General features: G+C 43.2%; 1 protein-coding gene across 5 annotated transcripts in view; it reads right to left on the minus strand.

The window, feature by feature from the left end:
* Positions 1-7,712: 7,712 nt before the first annotated feature.
* The window catches only part of RAB30 (RAB30, member RAS oncogene family), a 98,964-nt gene continuing 90,201 nt past the window's right edge, over positions 7,713-16,475 (minus strand). For all 5 annotated transcript variants that reach the window (XM_075546368.1, XM_075546367.1, XM_075546371.1 and 2 more), the window contains 2 exons: positions 13,073-13,256; positions 7,713-9,460 (listed from right to left, as the gene is read on the minus strand). In XM_075546368.1, the coding sequence (XP_075402483.1) occupies positions 9,210-9,460; positions 13,073-13,256 (435 nt within the window). In that variant the 3' untranslated portion in view covers positions 7,713-9,209. The remainder of the gene's footprint in view (positions 9,461-13,072; positions 13,257-16,475) is intronic.

Below are 16,475 nucleotides of genomic sequence, written 5' to 3' on the forward strand. Positions count from 1 at the left end.
ATTATGCACTTTGAAGGAATCAATTGTATAGTGTGTGAATTATATCCTAATTGGAATAAAAAAGGGTGGGAGAAGTAACTTCATTTGAAAGCATTTCATTCAGGTGGCTGCCCCTTGCCCCCATTATTTAATGTTGATTTCATTTTTTAACAAACATCCTCCCACAGAATATTTTCAGCTAATTGTATCCTTGGTGATATTTCTAACAGGCTTTTTGTTAAGCAACATAAAATAACACACAGGGAGGGAGGGGGAAAATGAGCAGCAGATATTAAGGGCTCAAGCAGAAGGCAAATGTTTTGAGAACGACGATGGCAACACATGTACATATGTTCTTGACACAATGGATGTATGTATGAATTGTGATAAGAATTGTATGAGCCCCCAATAAAATGATAAAAAAAATTCATAGAAGACAAAAAAGGAAGTGGAAAATATCCTTAAAAAAATAAAAGAACACACAAACATGATACAGTGCATTCTTAATATTTGCATACTAACAAGTCTCGTGCTTGTGTTGAAGCTGACAGTTGGTTACATTCTATATACTCTAGAATATACTATACTATACTGTCGTATATATACTATGCTATGCTATAAAACATACTGTTCTATAGTGTATATATTATACTGTGTTATAGAATATACTATATTCAGATATTACTGAAAGCCTACTTAAAATCAATAGCCAAAGATTAAGATTAAATTTCTAGGACATAACGATTAATGTCATTAAAACGGTACATGTCGAAGAACCAGGCTTGGCTGGAAAGAGGAAATGGGAAGGGCAATGAAATAAAGAATTTGCTAAATCTGGGGGAGGGAGGGAAAAAAGAGGAGCTGATGATGCCAAGGGCTCAAATAGGAAGAAAATATTTTGAAAATGATGGTGGCAACATATGTACCAATGTGCTTGATACAATTGATGTATGGATTGTTATAAGAGCTGGAAGAGCCCCCAACAAAATTATTTATATAAAAAATTTGCTAAAGCTTCTCTAAATATTATAACAAGCTGCTGAGATGACATCTGGAATTTTGTAGTTTGCATTTTATTTTATCCCTATACTGTCATGCATTAAAATATATGTAAATTGTATATAAGACATACACTTCTCTTTAAATTACCAACAACAACCATTAAAAATAAAAATGCTACTAATCCTTTATTATCTCAAATTTTGAGGAGCGTTCTTTTGCTGAAAACAGCAATTTTACTCATGCACTAGTCCTGTTACATTTGTGTAGCTCCCTTTAACATCCACCAAGGAGCTCCAACTATCTGTGCGTCTAGAGGACACGTCAGGGAGTAGACATCAGAAGCCAGCACTCAGCCATTTGAAATGGTCCACTGAAGAGGCATGAGTGTCCCAGAACGTTGTAAAGGGAGAAGAGGATTTAAAGATGTTTTTAATACATGAGTTAACATTCTTGAATAATCTACAAGAAAGCTCCACTAGTGTTTTGCAATTCCATAGAAGATAATTTTATTCCTAATAATGACATTCCACAAAGCACTGTTGAGCAGCTCATTTTTCGGAGGGCTCATGAAGTGTCGCGATTGTTACCTCAGCCAGGAATAACTCTAACTGTGAACAAAAGCTGTGCGCCATGCGAACCACCCGGGACACATCACCGAACAGCCCAGGTTCTCATCTTCTTGATGCTGTGAATCAATTTTTGATTTATTAGGCATTGGGAATGACATTTCTTGTTGTTCTTTAAAAGCTAGGTGCACTCACTCACTCTCACTCACTCTCTCACTGACTCACTCACTGACTCGCTCTCACTCTCTCACTCACTCTCACTCACCCACTATCTCACTCACTCACTGACTCACTAACTCACTCTCACTAAGTGACTCTCTTACTCATTCTCTCACTCACTCACTCACTCACTCACTCACTCACTCACTCACTCTCACTTACTCACTAACTCACTCTCTCAACAACAACAACAACAAAAAAGCTTGGTGCACATCTGGAAGGGGAAAGAAACCCTGCTAATTTAAGTGTTGGCGATTAGGCCCATCAAATAATGTCATACATAATTAAGTTCGAAAAGCATATCAAACATTGGGATCCATGACTCCATCTTTTCCCTATTAAAAAATGAGGCCACACATCCTGATGGCTCTTCAGAAGCAGACTTTCTCATCAATTATATGTATATGAGAGAACTGGGAGAAAGATGAGGCTTTCTACCCCCTCCAGAATCGGTTTCTAAAAGCCATAGCAACAGTTCTGTTGTCTTATGGGGTCGCTGTGAGTTAGAATTAACTCGATAGCAATGAGTTTGAAGGAGTCTTTTGTTTTTTTGTGTGTGATGGAACTAAAGAAAAATACATGTGTAACTGAACAATGAGTATGTTCCAAATTTGATATAAATATGAAGCCAAGAACTACTAAATGTGTCTTGACAATAACCAAAGGAATAGCTATCACCTTAATAATTTTCCTGTTTTTGTGTCTATGAGGCAAGAGGGTCATTAATAAATGAGTCACAGCTGACTTGATGGCATCACCACCAACCAAAGGTAAAATTAAGAAAGTGGTCACTTAAAAAGAAGATAGGGTCAAAATCACTTTTCTTCCCACTGAGAATGGAATCAAGAGGAAAGAGGTTTAAATTGTACTGTGAGGTATTTCAGTGCTAGGATTAAATTTCCTGATGATAAAGTGTTTACAACCCTGGAATTGCCTATCAAGAGTGACAGAAAATCTTTCCTGATATAATAATAACAATGAAAAGGTGAGCCTGTGTTCAGAGTACAGCAGTGCCTAAAGTCAGAAGTGGGGCTCTGACTTCCGAAGCCAGGACAGTGTCTTTGCTTCATCTCCTCGCGGTCTATAGTGGCCTTCAGCTCTTCCTCAAGAAGAAAATAACGAATCTTTGAGTGCGTGCTCTTTCGCAAAGTTGTATACTTTTCAATGGATCTAATTTCATTTTCACAGTGGCCACAGTGTTCCTGGGCAAGTATTATGAGTCAAACTCGTGGGTGGCAAAACTGGTGCGTGGCCTGTGAGTCCCAGCTAATGAGTGGCAGTCCTTAGACTCCTCGCAGCTAATCCAGTGTTGTCCCCTTTAAACTGCCGCGCCCTCCTGCTTCTCTGAAATATCAGAGGCACCACACATCCAGGGCTCTGTGAGGAATTAGAAAACATCTACAAACAGTCTGCTTTAACTCAGAGGGAAAGTACAATCCTGACTCATTGCACATCAGGTAGGTAATTTAGGAAGAAGTGGTTGCTAACTCCTGTGCTCTGACTTCTCATGCAAAGGACTCAATAAAAGGTTCTTGCCATATTGATGCAAGACTGGTGGCATTTTTTAAAAGACCACTGCAGAGCCACGTATCAGCCAAACGCGCATACAAATGATTTGACTGGTGGAATCATTGGGCCATAGGCCCTGTTAGCACAAGTTGCCTGTGGTGACCTCTGATTTTCAGATCAATGGCCCGTGCTAGATTATTTACTACATGAAGCAATTTGACTGCAGTTCTTTTACAATCCTGCCCAGATAACATTTTCTCAAGAGGATCAAATTAACTGTCTCCTAAAATAGATTTGGGGAACTGCTTTATGACTAAGACCCACCAGCCCACCTCCTGGGAACCGAAAAGGCCATGCTGGTGGCTTCTGTGAGATCTTTAAGGAAAGAGTCTGCTCTGCTGAAATGCCCTGCCATGAAATCCCAAAGAGGGACTCCGTGTCCACTAAGCAGAAGTCTAAGTTTGGCAATGATAAATGAACAATTTCTCTGGTTTATAAAACTTCTACCAAAAGTTTTTGTTTCAGCAGCCATCTAGCTCAGAAGCAACAAAGCCCACATGGAAGAAGCATACCAGCCTGTGTGATCACAAGGTGCCAAAGGGACCAGGTATAAGGCATCATCAAAAAAAAAATACCATAGTGAATGAAGGGGGACTTGCAGAGTGGAGACGCAAAGCCCATTTGTCGGCCACTGGAAATCACCTCAGAGAAGGGTTTAGGGGAGGACATGAGGCAGTCAGGGTGCGAGGTAGTACCGATGAAGAACACAGCTTTCCCCCAGATCCTGGATGCTTCCTCCCCCCCAACTACCATGATCCGAATTCTACCTTGCAAAACTGGATAGAGCAGAGGTTGTACACTGGTGCATATAGGAGCTGAAGGCACAGGGAATCCAGGGTGGATGATACCTTCAGGACCAGGTGTGAGGGAGACTGGGAGAGTAGAGGGTGAGTGAGTTGGAAAGGGGGAAGTGATTACAAGGATCTACATGTGACCTCCTCCCTGGGAGACTGACAACAGAGAAGGGGGTGAAGGGAGACGCTAGATCGGGCAAGATATGACAAAATAACAATCTATAAATTATCAAGGGCTCATGAGGGAGGGGGGAGCAGGGAGGGAAGGAAAAAAAAGAGGACCTGATGCAAAGGGCTTAAGTGGAGAGCAAATGCTTTGAAAATGATTAGGGCAAAGAATGTACAAAGAAGTGCTTTATACAATTGATGTATGTATATGTATGGATTGTGATAAGAGTTGTATGAGCCCCTAATAAAATGTTAAAAAACAGACAACATCTTTTGTTTCTTTTTGTTTGTTTGTTTGTTTTTTTAATTCAAGAGCCAGTGTGTGATGGTAACAGGACATCAATGAATGGACCGGCAAGGCCATCCCGTACAGCGTATAATGGCAGGTTTCACCTATCAAACACATAACCTTCTTCTGTTGTTGGGATGCATTTTTGGCAAAAGTGCAAATCCTCTTTTTTTGTTGTTGTTGTTTCAAAGCATTATTTATGGGTCAATAAATATTTAATTGAATGTGTTAGAAGGGACAAAGTGCTGCAACCCAGAATGTTAGTTAACAGATTATCTAACGCTTGGATCCTCCCCACACCATCTTTGCCAAGGGCTGATCTAGCCTCTGCTTGAAAACCAGTGACAGAAAATCATCCGAAGCTGCCACTTCCATTGTGGGGCAGTTTTTTGAGAGAATTCTTCCTGACACTGACCTTAAATCTGTAGTTCTAAATCCTGTGTTCGCTGTGTGATTGGATTCCAGAAAGTAAGAAGTGACAGTGCTTCAAATGTTGGAGCACCAATTGCATTTTCCTCTTTTCCAGGTGAAATCTCCCAAAGTCCCTCTAATTTTCTTCCTCGTTTTGAGTTTGGCTTACTTTAACTTTACTTTTAAAGTATGGCTTCCCAAAATGACTGTAACATTCCGACATCATGGGACTTGGGAAATGGAATATCGTCCCCCTTGTTCTAAACCCACGACTGTCGCTAAAGGGACGATTGTATCTTAGCTCGGTAGGGCACTCTAGGGACCATGCAGGCAGTTTTTCTTCCAAGCACTAGGAGGTTCATGTGAGAAACATAAACTCCAGAAAGAAGACCAATCCTCCCCTATTCCAAAGTTAGGGCTGAACCATCCTCCGTGGACTAGAGTAGTTTGGCCTAAAGGATAGATGCAAATGGTTTTTCACTGCTTGTAGCTTTTGAGTTGTGTCTCAAAAGTATCATGACAGTCTCATGAAACAGACATCTGTAAGGAACATGTTCGAGGGACGTAAGTAACCAGACGCTGTTTTCAACAATCCCAAAAGAAATGGCAAAACCCGGAAAAGCTCATCCAGAGCCTAAGGGAGGAGTAATCCTATTATAAGCATGGAATACAGGGAAGTCTGGGGAGAATAAAGTATGCCTACATCTAAAGCCATTTTTATGATTATGGTAAAAGGATACCTCAATTCATGTGACTTGACTTATAAAAAGAATGTTTTTATTTCGGCTAGGGACCAATTCAAAAACACATGCAACTGGCAGTTAGTCAGAGCAGTTCATTAACAGAAACCTGATGCTGCCCTTGGATGGAGATGGAAGAGCTTCTAGGGTAGAGGAGGCAAATCCTTGATGTGGCACAGTGGGAGACAGAGGGGCCTCCAAAGGCGTAAATTCCTGAACAGAAGCAACAGCACCTAGTTCTCTGTCAAATTTCCCTCTTTCCTCCAATCTGTCTAAGTGAATAATCCGAACCCAAATCTCTTATTTTGGTCAATGATATCTACTTTCTTTCTTAACAAACTCTGCATCCGACTTGACAAGTGGTCAAATAAATTCATTTGATTTTTTGCTTTGTGTTTTCTTCTTGCCACTTTATTCAGGGAATGATGTTAAAGTGTCTAAAAGACAAGATAAAGGCCAGGACAAGCCCATGCCCCGACCACAGTAATCCACACGAAGGATCATTGGCTCTGTATCATTAAAAGTAAAAGTTAGTACAATTCAAATTACTTAATAAAAACATACAAAGAAGTAAAAAAGCCCTGCGTAGGCAAGGAGGAAAATGCAAGATCCTCTGAGGATATTTTATACAAAGCCATAATCAAATCATAATGTAAAGATGTGAGGAAATGATATAATCTCAGATCCTCCAATCTGATTCCATGCCATGAACATGATGTATTTTTATTGGAAATGGAAACCTTTCCCACATATTTGATGACATGATTTGAAAGAATAAAAGTTTACCAGAAATGGAAGAAATGAACACTAGGAGTCCGACCAAGCCAAAGCAGTTAGGAAACAGCAGCGTTCTTCACCCGCCATTCACTGAGAAATCGTTTTTATCTAAAGTAGGCTCCTCTTGGAAATTATTCCCACAGCAAATACAAACTGTGAGGCCAACGCATGTTTAGATCTTGGCCTGAGCTAAAATGGCTTCATTTAACTGGTGTCATTTCTCAAGTTGTACTTGAAATAATTTCTACTTAACCAAAAAAGCTCCTGTTGGCACTAAGTCACTTATTCTAGTAACAGTTACTGAATATGTACAATATAAACAGGGGCTGTTCTCAAGTTAGAGATATATCACTGAACACGTGTTCATAAAATCTAATCTAGAATCCACCCAGCTAAAGAACAGAAAGAGAAACAAAGCCCCTTTCTCATGTGCCCCTGCTGGCTGGGCCAGGCTGGTTAACTAACTGTAAGCCAGGGGAGGCTGAGAGGAGTTATCAGGCAGAAAACAGCCCAAGGCAGGGTAGCTGGAAGAGGCTGAGCGCTAAGGAGTAAGACTTTCAGCATTTAAGTGTGGCTCTAGAAGCTGTTATTTACAATGAAACGGGGCCATTCTACCAGATTCTTTGCAAAGCAACTTCATTCACAACTCTTGGGTCATGCTTCAGTGCTGAGACACTGGGGATTCGCTCTGAGTGAAAGGTAACAAATCTGAATGGGAGGGCTTTCCCTGACAGCTCCGGAAAGTAAGTCACCGTGGGCTCTGCTATGCTTGTGCACTCACCCCAGTGAAGTGCTCACTCGGTGGGAAAGGCAATGATTATTATAAATTGTTTTGATTATTTTTGTTAAATGATTTTTTAGTTGTTGTTAAAATGATTTTCCTTTCCTGTGGAGATCGCTTCTGAAAAGAAAAATTATACTGTGATCCCTTTCTCTTGCTCAGTGATAAACACAGGGAGGCCAAGCAAAAGCATCAGTCTCGGAAGCACCGTGTGTCAGAGCCCGGCGCTCTGAGAGCAGCTTGGGAAATCCCAGAAGTAGTTTCTCAATATCATGTCTCCATGTGGTGAGTCACGTTCAAACAGCAGTCCATCGGGACTGGAAGGTGTCACCGTTTACAACAGTGTAAATACATGGCATACTCTTATTCCATCCCTCGTCCCCCGAGTTACGGTGAGCGGCAAACGACAGCGACATCTGAGAGCATCAACAGGATACACGTTTAATTACTCCCCCAATTTGCATTTAAACAGCAAAGCAATGGGAAGGTATCAAAATATGGCACTGAAGAAATAGTGACCGATTCAGCCACACGTCTTCTGTTTGGGGAATTGGCTCATAAAAGCATACACACCTCCCATCTGATGGAGATTGTTAACAACACATGCATATAAGAAAGGGCGTCGATGGGGGAGGCGGGGAAGGAAAGGGAAAAAGCTGAGAGGGAGAAAGAAAATCAGGATTGAGGGATGGTCATGAATTTACGACTAAGGTTACTACATGAGGGAGGTGACAAACGACAGGTCAACCTGCTTCCACAAGCGGACTTTTCTGAGGGAGCTAGATGGCATATACGGAAGGGTTTGTGAGACTCGCTCTGTTGCTATTCTTACTTACCATCATACTGGAAACATCTACAGAATCCTAGGCCTTGGTCTGTCCAGAAGGATAGTACCAAGAAGTAAAAGATGGAATGGGACATGGGGGGCTGTGCTCTGCTTGCAACCCCGCTCTGCAGTCCGTCCGACCACAGTACTTTGGTCACATCTGCTGTTTTCCCAGGCTACTCAACCTCGGAGCGCTAATCTTCTGTTGTATCGGAACTTCATCAGTCACTCCTATTATTATTATTTCCTTTCATTTTTAAAACTTTTTCACCTACTGCAAGGTCAGGAAAGACGAGAGGACACAAAGAGGGCCGGAGCAGAGTAGATATTTGGAGAGAAACATAAAAGAAAAAGTATTCCCTTTCCCAACAAATCCCCCCTAAAGAAAGTAGGAATGAAGTGTTGAGAAAGAGCGCTGATTTATCCACGTACGGACATCAACGGACTGAACCGCTTGGTCTGTGAAATGTGGAACTGTGGGTACCAAAGGGAGTCTCGGAGCTTGTGTGCATTAACAGTGACCATGACTGCTGGTCACGGGGTAACGATTTCATTTCCTTTGGACGTCCCAAAGTCCGTGAAAGTGCCTGTGGACAAGAGCAAGAACACTTTAAAATCTCCACGGAGTTATCGACACACACCACGGAGAAAGTACTTGGCCTGCCTGGTTTGGGTGGATCTGGCAGACGAGAAGACCAGGGCCCCCAGGGGAGAACCACTGAAGCCCCCACATGCACCCACTGGCGTGCAGGAGGGATTCCTAGCGTCCATGTCCCCTTGGACTGTGTTCAGGAATGCGCCTTTATTTGCTTGTTAAGAAACCAAAGCAACATGCTCTGCAGATCATGGAGCGCCTAGTGCGAATTTTGCTTTGCTCCAACTCCGGACTGCCAAAGGGTGAGACCATGTTATGTTCTGCTAACACTGGCCTGTGGACAAGGCCTGGGGTCTCCATGCTTGGAAGCCGAGGAGCCCACAGGCACCAGAAGGTCTGAGAGCGGGAGCCACCGCCGTCGCCAGATCTGCCCAGCAACTGGTGGCCCCCCAGGGCGGCTGCCGATTCCTTTATCTTCCCCTCGCGTGGGCCCCTAGTTGAAATTACAACAAGTCAAATAGCTGATGCTCTTCCCTTCTCCAGGTAAAGGGGAGGAAACACTGTTCACAAGCGTGTTCCGCCGGGCCTCACTGATGAGTCGACACGCTAAGTCAAGGAAGAGTTTCTCCACGTTATCCGACTCCTTGGCGGACGTCTCCAGGTAATACATGTCCTGGGCTTCAGAGAATTCCTCAGCTCTCTGCTGAGAGACCGCTCTCCTCTCGGCCAGATCAATCTTGTTGCCTGTAGCAGTGGTACAGGCAAAGAGGGGGAAAGAGAAATCATCATTTGACTTTTTTGCAGCCTCAGAAGCATCAACATTCAATTCCAGACTGAAGCCACACCAGACAGACGGACGAGGAAAGCAAGGCAAATGTGATCAGGATTACAGGAATGTTTATTTTAAATGTCAATGTCACTTGCAAGAGTGGAGAACTGGATGCAATCCGAATGTCCATCAACGTGGAGGCTGACTGAGTAAACTAGGATACCGAGACGGCACGGAGCTATTTGCCATTGTAAAGAGCAGAGAGAAAGACCTCTCTATTGCCCTGGGAGACAGCACCAGAGCACAGGTAAGTGGAAAAATGCAAAGTCGACAGAAGTACACATAGGTAATATCCAAATGTAAGACTAAGACTACGTATATATGTATTTTTTTAATGGAGATTAACGTCAAAATCTTAGTTTTAAAAAGAGTGGTTATTTATGAAAAAAACAGGTTGGGTCGATAGGAATGGAAACTAAGTTTTCCTAACTGTATTTTGTTTAGTAATTTTGACTTGAGAAGCTTATAGAGGCGTTACATGGAACTATACACATGTGTGCAAAAAACCCACACTCGATGCCAGGGCTTCCATTTTGACTCAGCGCGCCCCTGTGAGTTTCCAAGACTGTAACTCTTTAAAGGAGAAGAAAACCTCCCCTTTCTCCCAAGAGCTGGTTTGCGGTTTTCAGCCTATCAAATAAGCATTCTGCCATGTTTCAATTTCATTTTCGCACTAACTTTCTGGAGCCCTCTTGTGTGTAAAGATAGTGGCAATTACACAATCAGCACAACATTAATATTTAAAACCAATCTCTAAAAATAGCAAATTTGAACCAGTGGCAGTTGCAATCACATTAGCGGCATAAATACGCACGCGCACATGCACACGCACACACACGCACACGCACACACATACACACCAACAGACTTGCCGTTACAACAATTCCTGCTCTTGCCCCCACACGTTACCGGGGAGAGCGCTCCACCATCTTTACAGAAACAGCTGCCAGACAACCCCCTGAATGTCAGTGGTGACCCAGAGGCCTTGCGTAACCACACTATTTCAAGTGGGCTGGCGACAAGGTAGCAGTAATTTACCCAGTCATTTCTAGTGTCATACGCTCGAAGAACAAAAAGTATGAGAGGGAAAAGCAATCTTGCATTGCTTCAGGAACTGTTTTATTTGTGGCTGTGTTGTTACTCTGAAGGAGCTCTAAGCGCATCACGGGGAGAGACCAGTGGGAGGGGGCCGCTGCCATTGGGAGTGTGAGCCTTTGGGATAAGGGAATGAGGAAATGCCAGTGTGAGATGAATAACGTTACGGAAAAGCTCTGTGGTCCTGACTGACAAATGCGTGTCGGTGAATAATGCAGGGTCTCGGTTGTCTTCAATTCTTATTTTTCTACCTCTGCTGCTCTGGACACCTGGCAAAGGTGTCACTTGAACTGTGTCACTCGGCAACACTGCTTAAGGTCAAAGTGACCCCTGTGTGCTACAGTATATGATGCCCGAGGAGTCTCTCTATAAACTATCAACGGCTAATAGAAAGCTGTAGTTTTGGCTTTCCGGCATGTAGGGACTCTTCCCTTGAAAAGACCCTGAAAGTTATGTGTGTGGAGAGGCTGTACGCGAGATTGACTGCTAAGATTGGGGCACTAAGGCTTCCGGGCCGGTGCAGATTCTGCACTTGCCTGAAGTGAGACCTCTTCCCTCATGGACGAGCAGCCAAGGAAGGGGCTTTCACTAAGAGCAATGCCAAGCGGCGACCAGCTTCCTGTCTGTAGACTTCTACGCAAAAGCGCTACCAACCCTAGCCTCTGGTCGTCTGGTGAGTCAGAATGGTTACATGATCTAATCCTGCCATGAATGTTACATAATCTACTGTGCACACACGTTCTCTCCGCTGACAGCAATGGCTCACCCAGGGGTGATGAGCACTCCCAGCCCTGAGACGGTGGCCGGAAATACTACTCCCCGTTCAGACCCATCCTGCGTGGAGGCTCCTTCCAGCCAATGGCTAATTCTGGCTGTAGAAAACATCCCTAAGATGCGACCAAGAACACCTGTCACAGCAGAAAGCAAACACAAAAAGAAGTTCTCAAACGTCCTGTGGTCACATCACAGGGACTCAGGAGCCAATGTGAAAAAGCTGCAAGTGTAGAAGTTGGAACAATTGGAGCATCAAGTGACATACATGCAAATATATTGAAATTCCTAGATTCATCATGTTTTCAAGATACAGACAAAGTTCGATGGTTACTTTTGAAAGGTCCCAGGGAACCAATTTATGTATTTGAAATCTTGTGACTGAAAAGGCAGATTCAGGCACTGCCCAACAGGAGGGAAGCTGAGCGTGAGGATATGCCGCAGGGCCTCGGATGTATGGAAGTATTGTTGCTAACACTTGCTTCACCGCAGGGGCACTTTCTAACGAGCAGATCCATTTCACTGCAATTCCATTTTTAATGGACTTATTTGTCACCAGAGAAAACCATGGTAGTTTTTTGCTTTCTCTCCATCTCCTGCAACTCCTCCCCCTCCCCCGGCCACTGAGCCACACACACACATACACACACACACACACACACACACACTCACTCACTCACACACACACACACACACAGACACACAAACACACAGACACTCACACACACACAGACACACACACACAGACACACACACAAACACACACAGACACTCACACACAGACACACACACACACTCACACACACACAGACACACACACACACTCACACAGACACACACAGACACACACACACAAACACACACACTCACACAGACACACACACAGACACACACTCACACACATAGACACACACACACACAGACACACACACAGACACTCACACACACACAGACACACACACACACTCACACAGACACACACAGACACACACACACACACACAGACACTCACACAGACACACACACACAGACACACACAGACACACACAAAGACAGACACACACACACAGACACATACACAGACACACACACAGACACACACAGATACACACACAGAGACACACACAGAAACACATACACAGACACACACACACACACACACAGGCTCTACTTTCCTTCTACACAACAACAACAAAATGCCAGCATTTCCCCTGGCAGATTCTCTTGGGAACCAGCAGATATGTAAGAAGAAAAATCAACCAAAATCTAGTTTCCAGGCAATGAGCAATTGCTTCAGTAATGAATTTTATATCAACTTGAAAGAGATATATTTACTTCAGACCAAGAGTTCCTGAGATCTCTTAGTCCATTTTTTAAATGTTTAGCAGTTCACCGAACTTTCATGACAACCCAACTTCTTCCCCAGAGCCTGCACTGAGAGAAAAATCCATCAGCAAGAACTTTCCACTCTACTTTTCCACACTGTCACCCTGGGATGGAGCCTATTTCATTTTCTCTTCAATTGCAGAACTGAAAGTTAACTGCATGAATTATACATCTACAGACTTGCTTCTTGGAAGGTGCCAAGGCACAAACTTGGTGTGATTAAAAATTCTCTGATGCCCACAAATCAATTTCCTGCCTCGTTAATCCTTACTTACCCACTAGCACAGTGATGACCTTGTTGCTGGCATATTGTTCTATTTCCCGAAGCCACTCAGGAAGGCAACGGAAGGATTCCTCACAGGTGATGTCATAGGTGAGGATCAAGGCATTGGCGCTCCGGTAATAACTCTGGGTAATGGACCGAAACCTCTCTTGGCCTGCTGTGTCCCAGATCTGTAGCTGGAAAGGCATAAACCATGGATCAGGTTAAAGAAGCCGAACAGAAAGGAAACCTTCCCTAGTCTTAGTCTGTCATTGGGAAGACCTTCATCTAAATAATTGCATGATTATTTTCTGTCCAAAAAAAAAATCACTTATACTTTTTTGGGGGGAGGAGGGGGGTTTGTTGGGGGTTTCTGGGTAGAGAGAAAGGCATGCTCTGTGTTTTTTTTCCCTTTGTTAGATTATTTGAGTTCCCCCTTGTTATGGGTTTACTTATATTCCCCCAAAATAGTGTTATGATTCCTGAGCTCTACACCTGTGGTAACAATCCCATTTAGGAATGTCTTTGTTATGTCAATGAGGCAAGATTTGGGTAGGGTGTGTCTTCTATCAATCCTTTTTGAGGTATCAAAGGGATTAAAAAAAGCAGACAGTGAAGCAGACATGAAAGAGAGTGATGCCAATCTACATGAAGATGTCCGGAGCACAAGGTCAGAAGAGACAATGACCTTCCTCCAGAGACAGAGAAAGAAAGCAAGTCTTCCCTAGAGCGGGCACCTCCACTAGACACGTCCATGCTCCTAAACAGTGAACAAATAAAGCTGTTTATCAGAGCCACACCCTTGTGGCATTTCTGTTCTAACAGCCCTAGCTAACTAAGACACCCCTTTATTCTTTAATAAAAAAGAAAAACCAGGCATTTATTATGCCTCAAGCTCCACCCCAAGCTCTTTCTATGGACGACTTAATTGGCCCTCACGATAGCCACGTAAATACCCCACCAGTTGCCTGTAACTCAGTTCTGGCTCATGGGGACTCCTGTGGGTGTCACAGTAGAACTGGTGTATACGGTTTTCAATGGCCGATTTTGGGAGCCAAGCTGCTCTCCCAAGAGGCCTCTGGAAGGAATTAAACCTCTGACCTTTCTGTTGGTGGTGAAGGACATTAACTGCACTACCCAAGGTCTCCAATAACCACCTATTATGCCAGTGTCACAGATAAAGATTCTGCAGGAGAGATATTAAAGAAGTTTCTCAGTCTCCCACTTAGTATGTCCTAAAACTAATTGAACCCAAGCCCCTGGTGGCATAGTGGTTACGAGATGGGCTGTGATCTACAGGGTCAGCAGTTCCAAACCACCAGTCTCTCCTCGGGAGAAAGACAGGGCTTTCTAGTTCCGTAAGAATTACTACTCGGGGTTGGAAAGGGGGAACTGATTACAAGGATCCACATGTGACCTCTTCCCTGGGAGAGGGACAGCAGAGAAGGGGGGAAGGGAGACTCCGGATAGGGCAAGATATGACAAAATAACGAGGTATAAATTACCAAGGGCACATGAGGGAGGGGGGAAAGGGGAGGGAGGGGAAAAAAAAAAGAGGACCTGAAGCAAGGCGCTTAAGTGGAGAGCAAATGCCTTGGAAATGATTGGGGCAGGGAATGTATGGATGTGCTTTATACAATTGATGTATGTATATATATGGATTGTAATAAGAGTTGTATGGGTCCCTAATAAAATGTAAAAAAAGAAAAGAGGAGAAAAAAATGATTAGGGCAAAGACTGTACAGATGTGCTTTATACAATTGATGTATGTATATGTATGAACTGTGATAAGAATTGTATGAGCCCCTAATAAATTGTTAAAATTAAAAAAAAAAAAGAATTACTACTCGTTGGAAAGGGGGAACCGATTACAAGGATCTACATGTGACCTCCTCTCTGGGGGACGGACAACAGAAAAGGGGGTGAAGGGAGACGCCGGATAGGGCAAGATATGACAAAATAATAATTTATAAATTATCAAGGGCTCATGAAGGAAAGGGGAGCAGAGAGGGAGGGGAAAAAAGAGGACCTTATGCAAAGGCCTTAAGTGGAGAGTAAATGCTTCGAAAATGATTAGGGCAGGGAATGTATAGATGTGCTTTATACAATTGATGTATGTATATGTATGGATTGTGATGAGTTGTATGAACCCCTAATAAAATGTTAAACAAAATTTAAAGAAATAAAAACATTTTAATCTCAAAAATAAAAAAAAGAGTTACTACTCTTGGAAACCCATGGCCTACCTTCACCCTATCCTATAGGGTCGCTCTGAGTGGGTTTCAACTCAATGGCAGTATATTTTTGAGTGATTGTCTCCAAGTCCCCAACACTTTTGACCCCAACACTATATTACAAAACCTGGGACCTGTCACTGTGGCATTTCATCCAGCAACCAGAGCAGGGTAAAATCCTATTTTACCACCAAAGTCCCAGTTCGCAATTCAAATGAACACATTCAGCCATTGCCTTTGTCAATGAAATCAAGGGCAACACCATGGCAGACCTGAGCCTTAACTTAAGCCTAAGGCAAATCACATCATCTCTTTGGGCTTCAATCCTTTTCTTCATAAAATGGGGTTAATATTATGCAACCTGCTGAAGGTTCACATTTTCGTAAGTCTTTTACCAGTGCTGAGACCTGATATACAATAGTTCTAAGAACAAAGAGAAAGATGGAATACTTCCTACTTCTCCTTCCTGAAATTCTCTGCACAGAGCAAAGGACTACTGTGAGACAACTATTCCCCAGAGACCATGTGGGAGTAGGATCAATCCAGAGACCTTGAGGAACAGTATCAGCATCAACAATAAAGATAAGCTTTCTTCAAACGGCATGCACTTTACAGATCACAAGGGACATGTGTCCCACAGACATAACATCACTCCCTCAGAGAAGGCCACCCAGAACCTTCAGGGTTAGGACAGGGGCCCTATGCCCACTCCTCCAGTCCTCTGCCACACAACCTTGTCATTCTCCCTCGTGGATCTTGACATACTTGAATCATTTATTTATTTGTAATAATTTGCTTACTAGCAAAGTGCAAATCAGGGAATATAAAGTGGCTTCCAAAAGTTTGTATAAAGATCCCATGGTCTTTTAATTCCATTTGTCTGAAGTCCCATCATATTTACTCACAGTTCAAAACAGCCTGGAAAACAGAAGGTGCTCAGCGATTGACTGATCTCTCTGTCACTGCCACTGAATCAATTCTGACCCGATGGACAGAGCAGAACTAACTGCCCTTTTGGGTTTCCGAGGCTGTAAATCTTCACAGGAGCAGAAAGCCTCACCTTTCTTCTATGGAGCAGCTGGTGGTTTTGAACGGCTGGCCCTGTAGTTAGCAGCCCTGTGTGTAATGACTACACCATCAGGGCTCAAGTGAGGGAGGCAACTTTATGCTTCCTCTTCATGA

This window comes from Tenrec ecaudatus, chromosome 4 (assembly GCF_050624435.1).
Source record: "Tenrec ecaudatus isolate mTenEca1 chromosome 4, mTenEca1.hap1, whole genome shotgun sequence".
In the NCBI taxonomy this organism is placed as follows: domain Eukaryota; kingdom Metazoa; phylum Chordata; class Mammalia; order Afrosoricida; family Tenrecidae; genus Tenrec; species Tenrec ecaudatus.